Source organism: Mus musculus, chromosome 6 (genome assembly GCF_000001635.26).
Source record: "Mus musculus strain C57BL/6J chromosome 6, GRCm38.p6 C57BL/6J".
NCBI classification, from domain to species: Eukaryota; Metazoa; Chordata; class Mammalia; order Rodentia; family Muridae; genus Mus; species Mus musculus.
In genome coordinates this window covers 22,245,118-22,256,713 of record NC_000072.6, presented here as the reverse complement: position 1 = coordinate 22,256,713, position 11,596 = coordinate 22,245,118, and the positions used below count along the sequence as shown (strand labels likewise).

At 39.6% G+C, this 11,596-nt stretch overlaps 1 protein-coding gene and 1 pseudogene across 4 annotated transcripts in view; one reads left to right on the top strand and one right to left on the bottom strand.

Annotated features, from left to right (window-relative positions):
- Positions 1–306: 306 nt before the first annotated feature.
- Cped1 (cadherin-like and PC-esterase domain containing 1) overlaps positions 307–11,596 on the bottom strand; it is a 270,698-nt gene continuing 259,408 nt past the window's right edge. For 3 of the 4 annotated variants that reach the window (XM_006505042.4, XM_006505039.4, XM_006505038.4), the window contains one exon: positions 307–2,248. In XM_006505042.4, coding sequence (XP_006505105.1) covers positions 2,024–2,248 — 225 coding nt within the window. In that variant the 3' untranslated portion in view covers positions 307–2,023. The remainder of the gene's footprint in view (positions 2,249–11,596) is intronic. The other variant, NM_001081351.1, reaches the window with a different exon arrangement.
- Gm42573 lies at positions 10,765–11,254 on the top strand (annotated as a pseudogene).

Sequence of the window (11,596 nt, the reverse complement as noted above, 5' to 3'; positions counted from 1 at the left end):
TGGTTGTATAACTCTAGCAGACAAAAAGGTAAGGGGCTGAAGGGTTGGCTCAATGGTTAGGAACACAAGTTCAGACAGAGGACGGTAGTTTGATTGTCAGGCATTTACACGGTGGCTCAGAACCTTCTGTAGCTCCAGTTTCAGGGAACCTAACTTTCTCTTCTGACCTCCAGCAGCACCAGGAACTCACATGACGCACACACAGTGCATACACACAGGCAGAACTCAAACATACATAAAGTAAAATAAATAAATCTAACAACGGTTGTAAAAGAGGGATGGTAAAAGATGCTCTCTGAGCACAAATGATTACCAGCTAGACATTTATTGATAATACATTACAGTGGATCCAAAATCTAGCATTATTTTAGTGGTGAACAGGAAAATGCCCGACTGACTCGAGTCAGAGGGTTTCCAGAGTTATCAGGAGAGTGAGTTACAAAAGGCTTAGCACTAAGTGGACAATGTGGGTGAATACTCAGTCTATGGACATCTGATGGAGCAGCTGCATCAACTGCTAACATATTATATCAGGGTAAAGGAACAGAAAATCTAAAAACAGTGTTGGAATATAGGTGTACATATGAAAAATATTTCATTTTAAGTTAATTCAGTACCATTGTTCAAAAAGTCCATTTCTAAATGCATATAATGTTTATATCAAGTGATATTTGTATTTAAATATAATTTTAAACAGTTAAATATAAATTCATGTTTATGTTCTTATAAAATATATATGTATACAAAAATAGAGCATTTGAAGGAGGTGGGTATTCATTCTAAATAATTGATGGGTCAATAGGTTTATTTTTTATGGCAATGAACTTGAGGTATTTGTATATTTAGTAATCTCAGCTACACACTGAATTATTCCTCTCAGCTTCCTTTCTTTATGCCCAAATCATCCTTTAAAACCCACCATGGCAGTGAGATGTTATCTCACAACAAAGAATTGGTATAATAAGGAAATTTACCATCTTGTATCTAAAAAGACGGAAGAAAAAGTTTTCAATGATGGAATTAGGTACGCTTCATTCTTATATCACAATTTTCATTAAAAAAACTTGTATGCCTATTCTAATTTGAATTAAATACATTTGTTCACAGAAGAATACGGGTACTAGTCACATAGTAATGCTTCATGCTTTTACATTTGAGAATTCTGCAGTTCTTTGCACAATATCTGAAATGTAACTGTTGTCTTAAATTAAACAGGCCTATAGGGACAAGCGAAAGCTACCTTAGTAACAGCATCCACAAATATACAAAGTGACAGACAGGGAACTTCACTTTGTCCCACACTTTACAATTATGCATACCATCCATTTAGACTGTGCTCCCCATCTAAGCTCACAGGCAGCTAGGGGTGGGGGGATCTTTGTGGAACACACAGGAACTCAGAGTTGAATGTAACATTGCTTCCTATTGCTCTTTTGAATTCCACTGTAGAGAATCACTCCTGTTCTTTCCCTTCCATTGTACCATTTTAAAAGCATAAGAAGACATGCTTTTCATAAGCATTGGATGCACAAAGTTCAAACCACCATAAGTACTCCACTTCTCCCAGTAGAGAACTTCAGTGCTATCTTTTCTTAAGTGCGGAATGTATTTGCTTCTTCAACATTCTTACATCAGTGAACCTTTGGAGAGGAGAGCACAGAACCCGCATGCGCCTATCTCCATGCTGTTGTATTTCTGTCTTTCTGTTTATCGTTGCAGTCCAGTACCTGGTCCACGTGGTCATACTTTGAGATCACACTTCAAGTGATCTCCGTACAGCTCTGTGCTTCGACCTGAAACTAACGGATACTCAAGGTCACTTGTGGGTGTGTGCGGTCATGAGAAAAATGTGTCATTGTGCTTTTTGTGAGCTGTGTGCTTGGCTGTGCGCGCTTGTGCTGGTGATTGTACAGTCATTGCAGAGTACGTGTGAGGCTCATTTGGTTCTCAGGTTGAGGTGAAAGGTTCATCTCCAACAGTGAATTCGGCTCTCCTCCAGGGAGTCTGCGCAATCGGCTCTCTTTCAAGGCGCCTGCGCAGACCTCTGACTCGCACACATTCTGCTGAGCAGGATTTCAGCACAAACCTGGTTTATCGGGCCTCTGACATGATACGGTGAATGAAGATTTGGGACAGAATTGTGTTGTTTTAGTTTGCTTTGACTACTGAAGTACTTCCCCACAATATGGTTCTTGGATCTTTTCATCTTGATAACGTGGTGCTGTCTGGATAACTTTGATTTCACTACCTGCAAATAGAGAACAAGAAATTAGGGGTGCAGAAATCACAGCTATCTGAACACCACATAGAGCAATGTAACTGACGTTCATGCTTGCCCCGCATCGCTGCCACACAGAGGCTGCTAAAGGGCACAGGTAAGATTTACATAACAAGAACTAGTGGACCTGTGTTTCAAAAAGAATCAGATATTAAGTTAGGATTCCTGCTGCTTTTCAAACCTTGGGTTTGCTTTCTATGAGAATCGCCACCATGAGAAGTTGGCTTTTCTTCTATCAGACCCTTAGATTGAGTAGCCCTTATGAAGGGCAATGAAAACATCCACTCGTGGAGAAGAATCCCTGTGCACTGCGATGAAGAGCTCAGCTTGCCATTAGGCGTGGGCAGACACTCCACATGCCAAGAGTGGAGTTCCTGCTATGTCCTTCTACGACTCCAACACGGTGGTATCAGAACTCCTGTACGGTAGGCCTGAGAAGGTACCAACGCTGCCTGCAGGTCTTTTGTATTTTAGTTTAGTCCTCAACTAATATCAGTGAACAACATTTCAGAAGTTTATGTGAAGAAAAATTTAAACAAAAGTACGGCATGAAACCCTGACATAATATTTTTCAGTTGCAAGGATCGTCTATGAGCTAATTACATGCAAAATGAAGACAAGTCTCTATCACAAAACATAAGGCTATGATGCTTTCAACGTTATTTTAATAATTGAGCCTGATGTATTTGCTACTCGTGAGACATGTAGATAAGGTATCCCAAAATGCGTACTTCAGTATGTTCTCTGAGATAAAGAAATTTCACCTAAAGGCAGTATCAATGCTTTGCCATGGCTCAATGGGAAATGTGATAATTTAGCTCAGATTTTAGAGAGTTTGAGGTTGTCTTGAAAAGGGGAGATGGGATGACAGGCTTACCCAGAAGTGTCTGAAGGCCAGGCTAATTAATACTCTTGATTACCAATGTTCCTACTGTTAGATGCTGTTGAAAATGGACCCTGAATACCCATGTGGTTGGGCACACCATAGTTAGTTCACCTTGCTTTGATTTTGAAAACTATTTTTAGGGAATAATAAAATATTATATTTCCAAACTCAGTTGTTGTTTTTTTTTTAAGTCACAATTGATTTGATACTGAATCCTGAATGCAGACAAATAACGAGAATTATTTCCATTTTGATTTGCCAAAATATATACAGATACAGGAATTCTCTCAAAATCGCTCTAGTGAATTAAATCCATTTAAAGTCCCTGTCGTCATGTGTGCCACACCACTAGCACATACAATTTGCTTCAGGATGGAAAAAGACTTCAACATTATGAAATATTTCTTTATAGGAAATTACCAAGGCATTATGTGGAAATAGGTAATCATTGACTATGAAAACGTATAGTTACGTTTGAATGTATCTACTGAAAATGATCATATGTTCTAAAGCTGATGTTTAAAAATGAGAATGCTCTCCCATAGCCTCTCAGTGATTAAGAAAGACCATTCAAAAGCCTCCCTTACAATAAATAGCACATGACTAATTCACCATGCTCTGCTGGCTGCAGACTCAAATGATCACATGGACAAATGAGGAGATAACCCCAGCAGGGCTTCACAGGGGATTAAAGTGCACTGTGAAATCAGAGGATCCATGTCAACTCCTAGCATACACGCTAAGAATCAATATAGGAAAATAACCATGACTATCCGAGAACCAAAAGTACTGGTTGTTGGGGGCTGGGCTTTCTGTCGGAGCTGTTCTTCCATGAGTATGAATCGAGTCTACCCTCAAAACTGATCATGACTTAACTCCTCCTTGCCAATAGGTAAACCTTCTTTGTTAGGAACTTTGCTTCCTTCCTCTTCCCACAGAGTCCTGTTCACTGTGTGTGCATGTGCATGCATGTGTGCAGGCGTGTGTACTTTCGTGTGTGTGTGTGTGTGTGTGTGTGTGTGTGTGTGTAACCAGAGCAACAGCAACGGTAGTGATCCTCATCTTTTCACAGCCTATTATCTTTGATGTGGGGTGCATGTCTGTGTGTGTACATGTGTGTGTTTATGCATGTACTCATGTGTGTGTGTATCGGACATGCATGTGTATGTGTAAGTGTATGCGCTTGTGCATGTGTTCATCTGCGTGTGTCTCTCTGTGTGTCTATTCTTATGGTTGAACCCAGGGCCTGGTGCATGCTAAGCACTCAGGGCCATTGAACCATAAGGTTCACAGTCTTTAAGTTCCAAGTACAGCTGTGTTCTCTGAATCCCTCAATGTCCTTTAGAAACACGACTCTTCTGTCTAGTTTTCCTTCTGCTCTTCCAGAGTCATGCCAGCTAGGGATATGTCCCCTTAATGCCTTTTTAATCCAACATCTAGGGAACAATTCTAATCCTGTCCTCATCCTGATTTTCAACAGGATATTTATACATAAGATTTGATAAGCCACTCATCTTGGAATCAGGATCCCTAAGGAGCAGGAGGAAAATATGGATTGACTAACAGTGTGTTTTTATAGAGAGCCCTGTGCTTGGGCTGAGGGTTTCAGTTGCACATCGCCTGTAACATACTCATGGGTAGATATTCTGGCCAGGCTGCGTGATTAGGGCTAAGAAGCCTTGTGGGGAAACAACCTCAACCATACTTTCCACTTGACTGCAGATATAGCTTACTATAGCTTGAGTCTCATCAAGAAGGCAGTGGCCTGCGCTGGAGTAACTCATGATCACTGAGCTCACTGGGGTGGCTTGTCCCAAAGGACACAGAAAATCACTGTCTCCTGCTTCCAGGAGTTGGAGTTCATCATAACTGGGTGAGTGAGGCATATAGGATTTTGTGGGGTAACATACTGAACTGAACATATTTGTGGGTCTCTGGTGCCCATTTTTAGAGGTCAGAGAGGTTTCAGTGCAGATATGGGACAAAATCCAGCATTCATCACGTGCTCGATGTTTGTTACACTGTCAAGCATATTTCACCTTATATTATTATGTTTCTGCCTACATTAAAAGAGAACATTTCTTTATGGAGAGCATCCTTAAATGCTATACTTTCTGGAACTTGATTGTAAAGTTTGGGTGGTATAGGTGCTTTCAACCAAGTCTGACAATCTGAAATCGATTTTCCAGGACCTACATAATGGAAGGAGAAAACTGTGTTCTCTGATTGATACACACATGCATATGCACATGCACACATATAAATGAAATAAACAAAGATGTAATAAAGGCCATTGAATTCTATACAGTTTAAAATGTAGGTTAATAGCTGAATGTATGAAATATTCAATAACAACCTGGAAAGAACAATGTTTATTCTACAGTTTAAAAAGCATTTTATAGTTTTCATTTTTATGGAGAAATAAATTATAAATTCCTCTCAGTGTTATATAAATCTAGCAACCATAAGTGTTGACAGCCCAACACTTTTAAATAAATAGGATTAAAATCAAGAATATAGTTTTAAAATGGAGCTATGTACCACATTGCAAATATACATGGAAGAGTTATATTTTTATTGGGTGCACTTATTTTTGAACTCTTAAAGTGAACAACAATTCATGTAGTCCTTCACAATGGAAAAGAAAAAGAGAAATAAAATGAGGTAGTATTTCATATATAAATACTTAGTGACTACCCCCTCTGTGTAATACCCACCTTTCAATATTCAGAGTTCTCTGCGCTAGAGAACACATGGGGGAATTCAGATCTGGTCCCTACCCTCATGGGGACTATATAAAGACACATGTCTAAGATACTTGAAGTAGGAACAAGAATGAAGTGACTTCAAAGACATTGTCTGGGACTAGATCTACAAGGTCAGGCACCATGTTGTTCCCATGTAATGAATAGTTGTGGGTATGTTAACAAAACTCGGTGCTAATTTATGGTAGGCATGAGAGACTCTTTACAGGGCTATTATTTCTTTGAACTGATTTGTAAAATTTTAGCGTTCAGTCTTCAAACTGCTACCCTGTCTCCAAGTGTCAAAATATCATCTTATTTTACTTCCAGTCTCTAAAGTGGAGAAAAAGTAATTTAGGCACATCTGTAAGGGCTGAAAATGCTATGCCAAAGAAGATGTTTGATACCTGTATAGTAAAAAAAGCTCCTTCCCTTTGATCTTTTGTGGAAACTAGCCAATTGGGATCCTCCCAGAATTCAGAGGACCGTTTGAGGCTGCTAAAAATCCAAGTGATGTGTCAAGGGTAGTGTACCTTTGAAAGAGAACAGCTAGTGACACAAATGTCAGGTTGCCTTTGAGCAATGACAATAAACAGTATGAATTAACTATTAGAAAAAAGTCAATGAAGGATTTAGTCCTTGAAATCACGACAAAGGATGTGCACAGAACACCTCTACCAGGGACTAAAACTTAGTTATACACACAAACACTGCTGTAGGGTGGGCTACAGAGGAGATGACTCTTGAAAAGTAGGCATGCCTACCTAGAAAGGAAAGAATTCACTACGCATGGTTAATAACAATACAGTTAATGGCACAGGCATATATGCCTTGGCAAATGTTTGAAGTATTTACCTAGGAATATTAGCCAACAAGTCTTTTTCATTCTCTTTAATCCAAAGTGAGTCTATTTACATTTTTTTCTTGGCCCACTTTCTAAATTTGCTGTTGTGAAGTATACTTTAAGAAGACGTAGAGGACAATTGGTTTCCTAAATGTGACAGTCTATTATCGTGATAGCATTGTTCAACATACTAATGTCTTATCATTTGTCATGTTTTATAATAAAGATTTAGCATAGCAAGGATCTAGCTTAGAATATGATTCACACAGGTATGGAGTTCCAACTTTATTTGCAGGTCGAAATTACAGTCTTTTGATAGTAATTGTTATGTCAATCTGCTAGCTGTGGTACTTAGGATAATTTGAGAGTGGAAACCAACGTGATAGGCAAATAAAAACTCCAGAGGCGATCAGCCGCCTCATGCCTCAGTGGAGGGAGAACCGAGATTTTTGTCCCTTGCAGCCAAGAAGTAACTTTTACTGCCCCATAGTTTTTTGTTTTTTTTTGTTTTTGTTTTTGTTTTTGTTTTTAAACATGTTGAGATATCTCTTGGTTTGCAATTACATGTTTTTATTTCTATGTAAATAAAAATGTGGTCATGAGATATTTTAGAATGTGTAGAGATGCCAGATTTCAACTTGATTACTTTTGACCCAAGATTTTTGTTAAGACTTTCCAAATGGAAAATTATTTTAAGTTACACCATGAAACTAGCATTGAAATTTTAACTATAAGCACAGGCAGCTTCAACACTCAAAATTGATTTCACATAAACATTCATCAGAATGGAGTCTTGCTATGGGAATTAATAGCTACATCTGAAATAACTTCTAATTTTCCAAAAGCCTGTTCAGGGTGCAGGCTTGCAGAACTGGAAATCCATCAGGCAGATCTGCGACAAGCAAATACCTTTTCTAAAACTGATCTCGACCTGAATAACCTCCAGAGAACTTTTGATGTGGTTCCAGGTTCAGAGAACAAAATAGGAAACAATTTCTATGGTGCAAGTCTTCCAGAAACTGCCCTGGACTGGCTCAGAGGGGCGTCCTGACTGCAGTCTTGAATGATGATCATGGATGGGGTTTGAGAGCTACAAGGTGACCTGACTGCTTTCTAAGGCTAACCATGCAATTGATCATAGAAACTACACTGTCAACTTATAAGTGTACAATGCTGAGGTACTGCTTACTTATAGACACTTGGCATGCCAGTGAGCCTCAAAAACACGACAAGCTAAGACGCCTAAGAATCCACAGAAGTGGGATCAAACTACAGCTAGATAAAACACCTAAAAGCTGGGGAGTTCTAATTTTTAATTCCATTTCAGGACACTGCACAACTCTGGAAGATAGAAAGGAATGATTTTCTTTCTCTCACTCCCCACATATTTAATTATGAAACATTCGAAGTATCGATTCAAGGGAGTCCAAGATTCTTTTATTTATTTATTTATTTTTTTGAGTCTAAGTTTCAAATGAGACAAAGATGCTTAGGATTGGGATTCAAGATAACATGTTTTAAGGGTATCTTCTACATCTTTTTTTTGAGAGCTTAACCCATAGGCCAGAGGTTCTCAACCTTCCCCATGCTACAACCCTTTAATATAGTTCCTCATGTTGGGGTGATCCCTGACCATACAATTATTTTGGATTCTGGTTCATAACTATAATTCTGCTACTGTCACAAAGCATAATTAAATATCTGATATTTCTGATGGGCTTAGTCGACCCTCGTGAAAAGGTCATTCAACCCCCAAAGGGGTCACAATGAACAGGTTGAAAACCGGTGCCATAGGCCTTCAGCATTGGCTCTGAGAACAAATTATACTTTCAAGTAAGCAGTGTGATTATATGGGACTCTAGACTATTATCTTATACTCCCATGTAGCTTCCCAGTCTCCATCCTTAAATCAAATATCCCTAGTCTCAATTACTCTAAGGTGAGTTCTTACTTTCCTCCAGGTCTACACATCTCTGGGGTCTTTGGACGCTTTGGATTTTGGCTCCCAGGTATCTGTTTCATTGCTTTCTCTTCAATAATATTTTAGAATAAGGCATCAACCAGGGAATGACATCTCAGGCCTATAATTCTAGTAAATGGGGGGGGGATCTGATACAGGATGGTCACCCATAAACTATTCCAGTTTGGAGTATATAATGAGTTCCAGAAAAACTTGGCTATAGGGAGTTTCAAAAGCAAATAAGTAAACAAGCAAAAACAGAACAAAGACTCAGAGATACTTTGTGTGACCAGTGCTTCCATCTGCTACCTTCCCTGTAGGAATTTGCTCTGACAACACTGGTCTTTTTTAAGGGACCTCATTTCTCATCAGGAGACCTCTGAGTGCTTGTTCTGATCGCTGCATTTCAGGGGCCCGCTGGAACAGGTTCAAGAGCGCTCTCAATCAGATATACATTTTACCCTTATATCCTCTGTCAAGCCTCAAGGTTAAACTGTTCTTTACTGCACCTGTGCTCCCAGTCCTAATATTGCATATCACTGGTAAGATGCTGTAAGCACGGGTGCAGTTTCATGGTTGCATGGCCCTGGAGAGAGGAACGAGTGGCTGACCAGCTTTGCACTAATGGCTTGCCGTAAAATCTTAGGCAATCAGCCAGGCATGGTGGCGAATGTCTTTAATTCCAGCACTTGGGAGGCAGAGGCTGGTGTATCGCTGTGAGTTTGGAGTCAACCTGGTATACAAAGTGAGTCCAGGACATCTAGGGCTGGTTACAGTGAGAAACCCTGCCTTGAAAAACAAAACAAACAAACAAGAAACCAAAACCACTTGAGAAATCAGCAACCAATGGGTTCCTACTGGTGCCTTACAGAAAGTAAGATGCTATTTCACCAACTTCCCTAGGCATCTGAAGTTCTAATTTCTGTTGCCTTCTAAGTCACATTTTATAAGATGAGTACTTTGGGTGAAGTAAAGACTTTTATATTTTTAGAATCTTGCTCACAGGAATTCTAGTGAAAGAGAAAAGAAATAGTTGTATACCTCTCACCATTTCTTCCACATCTGGTCTCTGGACCATTTCCAGAGCTAATGTCAGTGGTGTGCTGTGGCAGAGTTCACAGTGTCTGCGTCATAGCAGCCCAGGGATGATTTGCCGCTTGCAATGGGAAGAAGTGGTTACTGATTGCAATGGCTCTACTTTGGATCTGATTTGTTGACTCTTCATTTAGAGTAAGACAGCCAGTGGTTAAGAAATAAGGATGTTTTCTTTTTTTTTTTCACTTAGCAGATGTGAAGGGCTTTTTAAGAGGTACCATCTCTGAAAAATTGATCAAACCCTTTAACTCATATCTGACAATAAATACACAGGTGAACTTACGAAATAAAAAGAAAAACATTTTCATGTTCAAAAGAGTTTGAAAAACCTAATGTAGACATTAATATCAAACTAATCTAGATGTTAACTAACTAACTAATTAACTAATTACTTATTAGTTGGGGAAATAGCATCGTACTTTCTGTTATCTTGCTCTGTTGCTCAAGCTAGTTTCAAGTTTCTGCACTCAGTCATCCTCCTGCCTCAGCCTTCAGAGTGCTAGGACGAATGGCATGCATCATCATATTCAGTTCAATGTTCAACTTTATTTATTGTTAGGGTTTTGAGATCACTTAGTATCCTAATATTATTTGAGAATCCATATAGTAGAGATGTAGTATTTTTAAATATATGTCCTGTTTTCTCCAAGACAGAACATGAAACAGTATGGACGGTACCACTCCTGGCAGCTTGGAATCTTAATTATATTGTTTAAAGTTAGTAGTGAACTTCCTGCCATCATGGTCTACTGCATCAGCATGACGTGCTGAGGGGGGGGAGCTCACTTTTCTAGCCATACTGACATTCTGGGCTCTGGTATTGCAAAGTATGAGATGTGTTGTTACCACATAGAAACAAAATACCAGGTCAACATAAAATAATGACACTCTTTGTTTCCCTTCCATTTAATTAACCTTCTTAAGAGAAAGATTTGGACAGCCGCCACAGCCATCTTCCAGTAACTCGTCAAAATGACGAACACAAAGGGAAAGAGGAGAGGCACCCGGTATATGTTCTCTAGGCCTTTTAGGAAACATGGCGTTGTTCCTTTGGCCACATACATGCGAATTTACAAGAAGGGTGATATTGTAGACATCAAGGGAATGGGCACTGTTCAAAAAGGAATGCCCCATAAGTGCTACCACGGCAAAACCGGAAGAGTCTACAATGTCAACCAGCATGCCGTGGGCATCATTGACAACAAACAGGTTAAGGGCAAAATTCTGGGCAAGAGGATCAATGTGCGGATTGAGCACATCAAAGAGCAGGGACAGCTTCCTGAAGCGGGTAAAGGAGAACGACCAGAAGAAAAAGGAAGCCAAGGAGAAGGGCACCTGGGTGCAGCTGAAGCACCAGCCTGTGCCACCCAGAGAAGCACACTTTGTGAGGACTAATGGAAAAGAGCCTGAGCTGTTGGAGCCCATTCCATACGAATTCATGGCCTAATGTACACAAAGAAATAAAGTACCAGCACTGTGAAGTGTTTTCCTTAGACTGTAATAAAAAAAGAGAGAGAGAGAGAGAGAGAACGACTTGATTTAATGATAGTGCCAAAGATTTAAGATGGAGTACTATTCTTTCTCATGGAAAATTAATACACTGTATTCTGATTGTAGTTTCCCCTCCCCCATCTCCTCCCAGATCCTCCTTGCCTCTCCACCCATCCAACTCCACACTTTCTTTCTCTTTATTTTTAGAAAACAGGCAAATAAAAACAAACAAACAAACAAACAAAGAACAATGCTGATAATAATAGTGGGGGGGGGGAACCCAGCAACAAAGCAGAAG